This window comes from Grampus griseus (genome assembly GCF_964374135.1).
Source record: "Grampus griseus genome assembly, chromosome: 14".
NCBI lineage: Eukaryota > Metazoa > Chordata > Mammalia > Artiodactyla > Delphinidae > Grampus > Grampus griseus.
In genome coordinates this window covers 78,578,889-78,591,600 of record NC_139008.1, presented here as the reverse complement: position 1 = coordinate 78,591,600, position 12,712 = coordinate 78,578,889, and the positions used below count along the sequence as shown (strand labels likewise).

Below are 12,712 nucleotides of genomic sequence, written 5' to 3'. Positions count from 1 at the left end.
GGGCAGGTGGGACCGGAGAAGGGAAAGTTGGTGTCTCCAGGAGGGAGGGGGCAAAGTGATCCAGTTTCTTTGTTCAGAGACCCCTGGGGGGCGGTGCTGTGGGGAGAGTAGAATGCAGTACAGCACTGGGTCCTGAATCCCATTAGGCTAATGTGCCTGTCTCTGATCTCGCCACTCTGTTTTCTATGGCTTCCTTGGGGTTTCAAATGTGGACATGGTAATTGGAAACAAATTTAGCATGTTTCAGGCCATCAAGCCTCTCTCTTCAGTCATCGTGCTTGCTCTGCGGTAGATATGTCTGTTTTTAATTTCCAGTGATGTGAGAAATATAGAATGACTTGATTCTTAATTTAGAATACTGAGAGAGACTGACTTGTTTTGTTTTCGAGCCCGTGCAAAGTGTCTCATTCTCTTTTTATGGCTCGCCATGTGATTTTTAAAACGTGGCCCTGTGGAAGCGGGCAGGCGCAAGACAGGGGTAGGGGAGATTAAGAGGTACAAACTACTAGGTATAAAATAAACAAGCTACAGGGATATATTGTACAACACAGGGAACAGAGCCAATATTTTATAATAACTATAAATGGAAGACAACCTTTAAAAATTGTGAATCACTATGTTGTACACTTGAAACTTGAATATTATACATCAACTCTACCTCAAGTTAAATAAAAAATAAAATACAATAATAAAATAGAATGTGACGCTAGCAGAGAGGCGTCTGGTCACAGAGGTCTCCCTGCGAGGCTGAAGACATATCCGGCCAGCGGGATCCCCGCTTGGGTGAGAAAGCAGACGTGGGGCCCCTCTTCCATCACACCCTGGAGATGCTGTCACCTCTCCTTGGAGCAGGGGAGTCCCGGTGTCGGTTGTCTCACCAGCCGAGTCCTGTGCACGCTGAGCAGGACACAGTGTTCGCTGTGGGCCTGGAAGCTAGCTGCCGTGGGCAGCACAACCGCCCTTCGTCATGGCGGAGGGGAGGGTCCGGAGGGATGATAGCCACTCAGACCCCGCTGGTGGGGCTCCCCTCCCTCCTAGGGTCGCTCACGTGTTGAGCACCTGCGTGGTGTTCTAGGCACTGCACATGCCTCTGTGAGCCAGACAGGTAAGCTGCTGCTGCTCTAGTCAGGGAGGGACCGGAGAAGGGAAAAAAATCAAATAAATATATCACGCAACAGCAGGCTACGGTAAATGGCTGTTGCAGCATAAAGCAGGGTGGGTAGGTGAAGAGTGAGATGGGCGTTGGGGGCCGTGTTGGGATGAGTGGTCGGGGAAGGGCTCTCTGATACGGGATCGTTTGGGGAGAGGTTTGAGCGACAAGGAGGATGAGCCCTGGGAGGATGCGGCATGAGTGCACCAAGCACAGGGAGCGCTTCGTGCTGAGACCCTGAGGCTGGAGCGTGCCTGGTGTGCGTGGCTTGTCTGAGGACAACGGGGCCGGTGTGGCTGCAGTGGAGGGAGTGGGGAGGGAGGGTTGGAGATGGAGGAGACGGTTCAGATCCTATAGGATCTTCTGAGTCACGTTAAAGACATTGGCTTTTTGATCCGAAAAAGATGTTTGCTGTGGGCTTCCCAGGTGGCGCAGTGGTTGAGAGTCCGCCTGCCGATGCAGGGGACACAGGTTCGTGCCCCGGTCCGGGAGGATCCCACGTGCCGCGGAGCGGCTGGGCCCGTGAGCCATGGCCGCTGAGCCTGTGCATCCGGAGCCTGTGCTCCGCAACGGGAGAGGCCACAACAGTGAGAGGACCGCGTACCGCCAAAAAAAAAAAAAAAAAAAAAAGATGTTTGCTGTGGCGGGGTGGGTGGGAGCGGTGGTTGAGTAGAGGAGCAACAAGATCTAATGTACAGTCTTAAAGATCATTCTAGCTGCTGTGTGCAGAAGGTCATGTGGAGCGGGGAGGAGAAGAGGTGGGCAAGGATGGAAGCAGGGAGACCCTGGAAGGAGGTTACTGCAATGGTCCAGGCAAGAGATGATGGTAGCTGAGACCCTAGTGGTGGTAATCGGGCTTGCGAGAAGCAGATTCTCGCTGGATTTCAAACGCTGAGCCACCAAGACTTGCTGCTCCAGTGGATGTGGTGTGCGGTTTGCTTCTCTGTTGGTGTGGGCCCCATACCCTTAACTCGAAGGGACCCTGCTGGCACCTCTGCCTGCCTCTTCCTTTGCTGAAGGCCTCCACCTTGGACTCCTGCTCTTGACGTTTCTGTGGGTGGGTCCTGGGTCTTGACTTTTCTTACAGGATGGGATGGGACGTTGCACATGCATTTGTACCTTCATCCCTTTAGTTTACCTTCTTTGTGTTCCTTAAAAGAAATGTCAAGGTTTACAAAGAGAAAAGCAGACCGGGGGGGGGGGGTGTCTCTTTCTTTGAATGAATATTTTGGCTTTATTTTTGTGGTATACATTCATTTGAGTTGAATTTTAACCAATATATTGGGTTTAGGGGAGCTACAACCATGGAGTCATGGGACAACAGAGCTCCTTACTGGGAATGATCAAAGTCCAGTGGGCATTTTAAAACAAGACCTGGTTTCTTTTCTACTTTTATTTTGGACACACACACACACACACACACACACATACATCCCTTCTCCACCTTAAAAACACATACATTTGTTCTCACGGTTATGGTGTATTTTGGAGATTATTCTATATTGCTATATAAAAAGCTTCCTTAGGGTGCCCCATGTGGTTGCCCAGATTGTGCAGTGCACAACTCCAGGGGTTGCCATTCATATTCACTGTCATGCTGGTCCCCAGCATACTCGTTCTTTTTTTTTTTTAAGAACAGTATTATACTCTGTAATATCCCAATACTGATTTAACCAGTACTCTTTTCATGGACCTTAGGTCGTTTCCAATATTTTGCTGTTTTAAAGAGCGCTGCATTGAATAACCTTGTCATTAGTTTTTCTCTGCACATCTGCCAGGGCATCCATGGGATAACCCACTTACCAGTAGTGGAATTACTACAGCAAAGGGAGTGTACATTTGTAATTTTGAAAAATAACTGCAAAATTGTCTATCACAGGTTTGGGTACACCCTGTTTCTGTGGGCTCTGCTCTTAGGTTTACATATTTCAACCAGGTCAGGTTTTACCTGGTTGGCACCCTTGTTCTGTCATTTGCATCAGTCGCACATAGAGCAGATGAAGGAAATATTTCTCCTGGCGTCAGAGCTGGGTTCAAATCCCTGCACTGCTGCTTGCTTGGTTGGGGACCTCATGTCTCTGAGCCTCCGTTTCCTCTTCTGTAAAAGGGCAGTTGAGTTGTTGATGGAACTTTAGGAGGATGGAAAGGGGACAGGCACGCCACAATTAATTGGACACCTAATTATGTCTTGCAATTATGAGAAATATAACAAAGAAGACTATTGCTGGGAGGCCCCGCCTTGTCCGGGGAGCAAGGAAAGACTTTTTTTGGGAAATAGTATTTGAGTCACATTCTGTGGTATGACTAGGAATTACCTAGGGCAGAGGTGGTGGAGACGGTGACTGGGGGATTGTTTCTGAAAGATCAGACACAGAGAACCCCTGGTAAGGGGGTCGGGGTGTGATGTGAGGTGGGGTCAGATCGCACATGGTGGTGTCGTCAGTGGGAGCTGGGAGTTCATAAAAGGTCATTCTGGCCACAGGGTAGAAAGTCGTGGGTGGGGACCGGAGGGGATGCAGGGAAACTCTTTAGGAGAGAAATAGTCGTAGTTTGGACTAGGGTGGAAGTGATGGATGTGGAAATGGTGATGGATTTGAGTGCACTGTAGGAAATCAAATTGACAGGACTCTGAGGTGGATCCGATATGGAGGTGAGGCGGAGGGAGTTATCATGAATTAGGGTTTTTAATGATGTTGTTAATATGTGCCCATTAGATGGATATGTAATGCTGAGATAAGAGTAAAATCATGGAGTAGTTTTCCTGGTGTGTGTGTGTGTGTGTGTGTGTGTGTGTGCGCGCGTGTGTGTGTGTGTGTGTGTGTGTGTGAGAGAGAGAGAGAGAGAGAGAGAGAGAGTGAGATGGGAGTGGGCTTGGGGTAGCAGCTATGTTCTGCAATTTTTGCATCCAAAAGTAAAGGCAGAATTTGAGATCCACGTGTATTTGTAAAAAACTTTCTCCCTGCGTGCTGTGTGGCAGTTGGGAATTACAATAAAACATCCCCATGGGCTTTTCCCTTCTTTCACAATGTAATATTTGAGGACGATACCAATTTCCTAATATTCCAGATTCAACAAAAAAATGCTACTTAACATTGTTAAAGTTTGATTTTAGTAAAATTCAAAACAGTTTCCTTGGCCTGTTGCCATTTTGAAAATCAATCCCACGTTTCAGATTTGATGGCAGCCCCATCCATCTGAGAGTATTTAAAAACTCTGAACAGAGTTGATAGAAAAATTGTTTTCAAGGAAGTGTCATTTATGGGTTCTCATTGCAACATTATATAATGGGGAATGTTTGAACAACCTAAATGCCCAACTGTAGAGGTTAAGCTGTGAGTCCAAACATAGGATGGAAACAAGGGATGCAGGGCAGGGCAAAATTTAAGGTAGCACTCACTTTCAGGTACTCAGATAACATTTGCACAGCCCTGAGAGCCGGTGCCTCCTTAAACCATGTGCCCGGGGAACCTCACTTGCCTTGTGCCAGTCTAAGCCCAGGGAGATACTATGCAGTTATTTGAGATTGTCCCAGTGGACAACATTTAATGACAAAGGGCAATGGTCACATTATATTGTTAAGTGGAAACAATATCTGAAATAGAATCCCAGATATGTTTCTCGAAGTGCCTAGAAGAAGCGTCTGGAAGGATGTACACTAAAGTGCTTATTTATTTTGAGAGAGTATTTTCTCTATAATATATATATTTTTATATTGTCTATTTTTTCTGCAATGAATGATGAACCCTTATAACTTTTATAACAAGACGAAGGGAAAGCAAGTATCCACATGTACCTGTGCCTCAGGACAGTTCAGTTGCTGCTAAGAGGGGGCAGAGCTTGAATTTGGGGGCAGGCGTGGTTCTGATGCGCTTTCTCTGGGAAACGGGGGGTCTCTGAGATGTGGAGACCATTTCAAGTCTGGGTTCTTTTGGCTGAGCTGGTGGGATGGACCTGCCTGTCGTAATATATATAGTCCAGCATCTGGGAGCGTCAGGAGGCAGCTGCGACACCGGGGAAGCAAATCTGGCCACATCCCTGAGCTTCCACTCGATGGCTTTGGAGCTTAGGGTCATGAGCAAGTCACTTAACCCCGCTGAGCCTTGGCTTTCTCACCCAGAAAAGGGATCACCTTGCTTTTCCTTCCGTGTGTTGCTGTGCAGATTAAATCAGCTCTGACACCCCCTAGCTGTGCGGCAGGCCCTCATGATGTGCCCCAGAAGCACCCCTTCTTCCTGGAATCTTGTAGACTGCTTGGGAAATTTTCTGCGAAAAGCAGAAGACTTTTGCTCTCACCCTGGCTGCAGGAGGTGGAGCCTCTTGTGCTTTGGAGGTTGGCTGACCTTGAGCTTCTAGGTTCCAATGTGTGGGCAGGCGGGAGTCTGCTATGGCTGGGAGGCCACCCTGCTTGCCATGCTCCTGAGATGACCTTATCTTTGAAGAAGCCTGGAAAGAGGCCTCGAGACCCAGGTCTTCCTAAAATGGGGGCAATGGGGCATTTGAGACCTTGAGGGCAGGTCATGCCATCCCAAGGCATCAGGTTCTGTTTGCGAGACCCAAATCACTCAGTTTTTGGAGAGGCAAGTAAATAGCCATAGGGTCTTATCAAACCTCCGGAGAGCTGGCAAGCCTCCTCCAGAATGCACACGCTCTGGTCATCTTCTGCCACCTTCAGGGAAGGGGAGGGTGGGGATCGGAGGGGAAGTGTTTTTTTCACGCTAGATGGTGTGGTTTCTTCCCCCACCCCCCTCCTCCCAGCCCTCCACGTCAGGGGCTCTTCAGCTGCCCACAGAGATGAGGGAATGAGTGCCTGGGTTTCACCACACATCAGGATGTTTGGGGTTGTTTTTCACCTCGTGGGTATTTCACATTCATTCTTCACTTCTCCATTCAGTTCCGTCCTATCACCTCCGTGTTTTGATTTGCATCAGCCTCCGATGACAAGGAGAATCCTCGTTTCATGGGTACCTCCTGTGTGCTGGGCTTTGGGGCCCTATAAAGGTCATCTTCTTTAGCCTTCAAAGAGCCCTGGGCAGTGGGAAGTGATGTCCCTGTTTTATAGGAGCAAATGGAGGCTCAGAGAGGTGGAGTCACTGCTCTGAGGTCACACAGCTGCTGATAAGAAGCAGGGCCTGGACTGAGAGCTGGGTACGTCTGACCAAACGTGAAATCCTTTCTCCTTCCTGCTCTACCACGCCCTCTGACAGCAGAGACCTGTCTTACGTGGGAGGGGGCACTCACGAGGGTGAGGTGGGTTCCATCTGCTCACATGGCATCAGCTAGTCCAGCTCAACTAGGGGCTGCTCAGCCCGGGACACACAAAGTTCCCGCTTAAAGAAGTGGGTTCTTCTCTTGAGGGGCAGCGTTGTTTATCTTGGTTGCTGTTGCCTGTTTCTCTGGCTCCCTCCATCTCCCTTCCTCCTCCCCTGCCCCCGCCCCTTCTTGTTCAGCAGGAAGAGCACTCTTGATCTTATAATTTCGCACTTGCTCGTGTTTCCTTTGAGAACGTAATCTGCACTTTCTGAGCTGTAGTTGTAGATCAGAGAGCAGCTGTGAGTCTGTCAGACGCCAAGGGCACAGACAGCACGCTGGGAATGGACTTAGAGCCTGAAGGCCCGGAGTCCGCATCCTGGCCCTGCCCTGTACTAACAGTGTCCACTGGGGCAAGTTGCCAGGACTTTGCCAGCCTCAGTTTTCTCATCTATAAAATGGGCCCCTCCTACCTAGAATTGTTGTGATACATGTAAAACGTTGAGTGTGGTGCTTGGCCTGGGGACGGTGTACACTTAGCTGCTGCCCGGTTGTTGCTGGTGACCATTGATTCCACATGCTTATTGATCACACCGAACAAAACAAACACGCTTTCTCCTACCATGGACTTCCTGTTCAAGTGGAAAAGAGAGATACTAAGCAAATTAACAACTAACAAGAAAATTCCAGATGGTAACGAAGTAACTATTCCTGTGGTGTGTCAGTGAATGTTTAACATCTGCTTCTCTAGAAAAAGCCCCGATTTGTAGCATTTAGCACTTTTTGTGGTGTAAATATTCTCATCGTGGCTAATTTCAGGCTATCAAAGTAATGTCTAATGGCTCTTAAAATTCCTGAAAATTTAAGCAACTACAAGGGTGGAATAGCTGGCTCCGGCACTGGGTGTATGTAACTAATGTGGTTTGGGAAAGACCTGAAGATCTGAGAGCTAAATGTACCAGTGGAAGAGTATGCCAGCAGAGAAGATGGCTGTGCAAAGGCCCTGAGGTCGGAGAGAGCTTGGTGTGCTCAGGGAACAGAAGGATGGCTGGTGCTGGCAGGAGCCTAATGGGGTGGAAGGGCTGGAAGACAGAGGCTGGGCTGTTGGAAGCCTCATAGACCATGGTACCAAGTTTGGATTTTATTCGCCGGCCACAGGAAGTCTTTGGAGGGTTGTAAGCAGGGGAACGTCTGGGTCTGCTTTGCATTTTTTAAAGATCAGAGGGCTATTCTGTGAAAGACCAGCAAGAGGTCAGTTAGGGAGCAGTGGTGGTCACTCCAGGGAGAGGCAGTAGCGGCTTGGACTAGTGTACCATCAGGGGAGGGGACTAGAGGTGGCTGGACTCCTTTGGGATGTGACGGATTTTATCCCCAGGTGTTCTCTGGCTGTTTACCCTGAGTACATGCAGCCTGCAATTTCTGCTCTTAGATCCCGGGAAGGAGGAAGGAACCTCAGACCATTAGGGTCACTCTCTATCCTACCTGCTCTTCTCCTTGATTCTGATGATACTGTGTTTACCACCTCCTGATAAATCCAGGACAGGAGGTGAGGAAAGATATGTATCTTGGGTCCAAATGCAAAGCAAGAACAACAAAAACAGAATCTGTCCTCGAAGCTGCCCTTCCTCCTTTGATTTTTCTCAAGAACAGTACCTGTTCTTCAGTTTGCATGGGGGAGAAAGATAACAGACTGACTTCACTTCCACCTTTGCCCCAGGGTGCCTCTCCGGTGTGTATCAGACGCTTATGTAAATGTTGTAGGTGTCAGCCTGGCAGGTTATGAAGAAGGTTGCCATCTGGCTCTGCTCCACCCTTAGCTCGCCTCTTGGTCCAGTGTTTAGAGGGGCACAAGAGAACACCATCTTTCTGGACCAGCATCGTCTGAAAGACCTTTTCTCGATGATGGAAACGTCCTGTATCTGTGCCGTTCATTATGGCACCAGCCATTTGTGGCCATTGAGCGCTTGGAAGGTGCGGCTCATGTGACTGAGAAACTGACCTTTCAATTAAATTTTTGTATTGCTTGCTATACTGGGCAGTGCAGTTCTAGACCATGTGTGATTATCTATTGCCCTGGAGCCTTTGGTTCTGGGCATTTGACTGGAGATCCTACTGAAATTTTGTAGAACTCTGTGGAAGGGTGGGGTCTCAGTGAGTTGTCACTTGTCATAACCCCGCTTCCGCCCTGTTTGCAGAGGAAGGAGCAGAGGCGCAGAAGGATTACATGATTTGCCCAGCATTTCTCAGCTGGGGAGTGGCAAGACAGGAACCCACCTTCTGACTCTTAGCTCAACATCCGTTTTTCTTTTCTTATGTATAATTTTCAAAACCAATGTTAAATTCCACAAGTTTCCAGGCAGCTCTTCTGCCTGTAACTTTGTGGATGAAGTTAATTCCTCTTTGATCACCTTCTCAACCTTGATCTCCTGCATCCCTAGAAGTGATCATGATGTGGTCAGTCTGGAGCGCATCCTTCCACACCTTTTCCTATTGCATTTACATGAGTATAAATGAATGGATCGAAACATTCAGCATTAAAAAAAATAAGTTGTATCCTGCTATCCATGTTTTTTTTTACGAATTGCTTTTCTTTTTTAATAGTATGTCTTAGATCTTCCGGGTGAAGTTCATGGATCTTTACCATACTGGTTTTTTAACTGTTGTAGTCTTTCATAGCCTGGACATGTATTACTCATAAGCCTGATGGATGAAACTAATTGTTCATTTTTCTCTGCGTGTTAGTAAACATTTTTGTGCATATCTCCTGCATGCACAGCATTTCATCTGGGGTCCATACTGAGAAGTGGATTTATTAGGTCATAGGGAATATGTATTTTTAATATTAATAACTGCTACTCCAAAAATAGTTATACCAGTTTATGTTCCTATCAGCTATGGGAGAGTGTCTGTGTCCTCACAGCCTCCAAAACACTTGATATGATCAAATATCTACATGGGTGCCCATCTAATGGGCAAAAAATGATATCTCATAGTTGTTTAATTTGTATTTTCCTGTTTACAAGGCAAGTTGAACATCTTTTCTATGCTTTTCTTTGTTTTTCTGTGAATTGCCTGTTCAAATCTCTTGTCCAATTTTCTGTTGAAAAATTCATTATTGATTCATTCAGCAGATACGTACTAGAATGCCTACTGTGTGCCAAAAATTATTCTAGATGCTAGGGATTCTGTGGCAAGTTAAATAAATAGACATCCCTGCCCTCAATGAGGTGATAGTCTAGTTGTAGAAGAAAGACCCAAGCAAAAGGAATTGAGAAAATATATAGTATATTTTATGGGATTAAAAAGAAGGGAAAGGAGCTAGGGACAGCCATGGGGGTAGGACTCGATTTTCAATAGGATGGCCAGGAGTCTTGTCCTTCGCGTATTCACTTGTAGGCACTCTTTATGTATTGTATGCATTAATCCTTTGCATGTTATACATTACACATATTTTCTTCCAGTCTTTAATTTTCTATCAGTTTAGATGACGGTACTTTTGTCTTGCTCTTTCTTTTTTAAAATGATAAAATCTAACTTGTTAATTGGAATATAGTCATATAAAAACTGAAAGTTCCTTCTTTCTAGGCAACTCATTGTCAAGAGCTCTGGTTTATCGTTTCCACTTATTTTCTCTTCTCACTGCCACCCCCTGACCCCCGGTCACCAATTAAGCACAGTTTCTGCTGTTTCTCCATAAATGCAATCTGATCTATCACAGTCTTTCTCAGGGCTGCTTAATATTCCATTTTAAAGAGGATCCCTATAATTTATCCAAGCAGCCCCCTCTGGCTGGACATGCAAGTTGCTTCCAATTCTCCATGGCTCTAGACATTGCAGCAATTCTGTGTTCTTTCTGCTGCTCATGAGCTTCTTTGATGTTTTTGTTTGTTGGACTGTAGCCACCATACCCTGTATGTTAATGGTGCTGTAATAATTTGGTTTTGTTTTCTCCCCCTCAGCTCCATGGCTACATGGAAAACAAGCCGCTGGGGCTTCAGATCTTCATTGGGACGGCCGACGAGCGGATCCTTAAGCCCCATGCCTTCTACCAGGTACACCGGATCACGGGGAAAACCGTCACCACCACCAGCTACGAGAAGATCGTGGGCAACACCAAAGTCCTGGAGATTCCACTGGAGCCAAAAAACAACATGAGGGCAACGTAAGGGCTGGGGGCTGAGGGCTGAGGGCTGAGGGCAGTGGGTCTTCATGGGGAAGTGATGGGGCCAAGTGGCGGGGATTTGGGAGGAGGATGGAGTTGATGGAAGCAACCGTAGACAGTGGTTCCCAATTTGTGAAGGACCCACAGAGGTTTCTGTTTTAAAAGTCTCCATTTTAAAAGTTCTAGACCTGGATGTTTTTCATGTGTATTGAGAGGAAGAATACTTATGCATCTTTGGTTTATGTTGCTTGGGATGAGGCTAAATTTATTTACATTTATAAATTTGTTTGACTTAAAATTATTAAACAACTATGCAGATAGGTCTAACCTCACAGAGCGGATATGCATATGGCTAAACTGTGGGAAACATTGCACCCGTGTGTCGGAGTTTAAAAAACTTTATTAGAGAATAATCTCAAACATGAAAACTGCGAGAATTGTACAAAGAACTCCTGTTACACTGTTCGCTCAGGTTTACCAATTGTTAACATTTTCCACATTTGCTTTATTACTGTTTTTCTCCCCCCTCTTTATTTTTTCCTGAACCGGTCGCGAGTTAGTTGCAGACATCATGCCTTTTTACTTTTAAATGCTTAAGCGTGCATTTCCTAAGAGCAAGCATGCTCTCTTACGGGACCACAGTACATTTATCAAATCAAGGTATTTAATGTCCATATGACTACTCTTACTATTGCATAGTCCATAATCAATTTTTCCCAGTTGCGTCTTTGAGTTTTTCAGGTACTTTTGAGAGTAGAAAAGTAAGCATGCAGAATCTCCCTAGAGAGGTAATTTCCACTGGGGGATTTTGCTAATTACTTTGCGTTTTACCCCCATTTTGGTTTAAATTCCTGGCTGAAAAATGTATCCGTGTATTGCAATGCCCCGCCCCCCTTGCGGGTGACCTTTCCTGCTCCCCGAGATGGTCAGTTGTCAGTGGGGTTCTTGACTTTCCGGCAGCATTGACTGTGCGGGGATCCTGAAGCTTCGGAACGCGGACATTGAGCTGCGGAAAGGCGAGACGGACATCGGGAGGAAGAACACGCGGGTGAGGCTGGTGTTCCGGGTGCACATTCCAGAGTCCAGCGGAAGGATCGTCTCCTTGCAGATAGCATCTAACCCCATCGAGTGCTGTAAGTTGGGTTCTGGGCAGGGTCGGTTTTTGGCAAGTGCAGTGTATGTGACCCTGGGCAGTGTAGCCTGGGCAAGGTGCCCAGCAAGAATGTGTGACCCGCAGGGGTCAGCGGTGGCCCCAGATGACCAAAGGGGCCAGAGACAGAGCACATTTCAGGGTTTCTCTCTGCTTCTCTTTACGTGTGGAGGGTTTACTGTCAAAACTAATGATGGCTGATAAGTAGTCTACAGCTTAGTTGAGAAGATTTGAAATGTATAAGTGTTGTGCTGGTCTCAAAAAGGGTAGATGCAGTTGGAGTGAGTTCACTGTACTTAGTGCCCCCTTTGTTTTTTTTAGATTTATTTGTTTGGTTGCTCTGGGTCTTAGTTGCGGCAGGCGGTCTCCTTAGTTGTGGCATGCGAACTCCCAGTTGCGGCATGCATGTGGAATCTAGTTCCCTGACCAGGGATCGGAGCCGGGCCCCTTGCATTGGGAGCGCAGAGTCCCATCAACTGTGCCACCAGGGAAGTCCCTTTTTCCTCTTCTCTTTCAGTAGAATAATAATAGTACCACAGTGGCTCTCGCTTACCGCACTGTGACTCCACTGGTCACTAGGCTAAGTGCTTAGTGTGTAGTACTCTTTAAATACTCACAGCAGTCCTGGGCAATGGCTGGTGTCACGATGCCCATTTTAGAGAAGAGGAGGGAGAGAGGTGAGGGGCAGTGTAACGTGTCTCAGCAGGGCTGGGATTTGAGCAGGAGCTTTGGCATGCAGGAGCCACACGTCCCCATCGCCCTCAGCACAGCCCATCCCCCTCAGCCCATCCCTGGGTGTTTACTGAGAATCTGCTCAGTGTCTGGTGCTGTGCTGGGGGCCTGCAGATGAGCAAGATGTTTTCTCTGTCGTCAGTGAGCTTACAGTCTGGTGTAAGCTAACCCACACAAAGATGCAGAAGATTTTCAGAATCCAGTACAGAGTGGCCAAGATCTGCTGTTCGGAAGGTCTCTGAGCAGAGACCTGGCCCAGCTACGTTAGGCT

The 12,712-nt window shown here is 47.1% G+C and overlaps 1 protein-coding gene across 3 annotated transcripts in view; it reads left to right on the top strand.

Annotated features, from left to right (window-relative positions):
- Positions 1-12,712, top strand: part of NFATC2 (nuclear factor of activated T cells 2) — a gene marked incomplete at its 5' end in the record, with an annotated part of 156,240 nt that overhangs the window by 68,230 nt on the left and 75,298 nt on the right. For all 3 annotated transcript variants that reach the window (XM_082669737.1, XM_082669736.1, XM_082669738.1), the window contains 2 exons: positions 10,357-10,559; positions 11,520-11,692. In XM_082669737.1, coding sequence (XP_082525863.1) covers positions 10,357-10,559; positions 11,520-11,692 — 376 coding nt within the window. The remainder of the gene's footprint in view (positions 1-10,356; positions 10,560-11,519; positions 11,693-12,712) is intronic.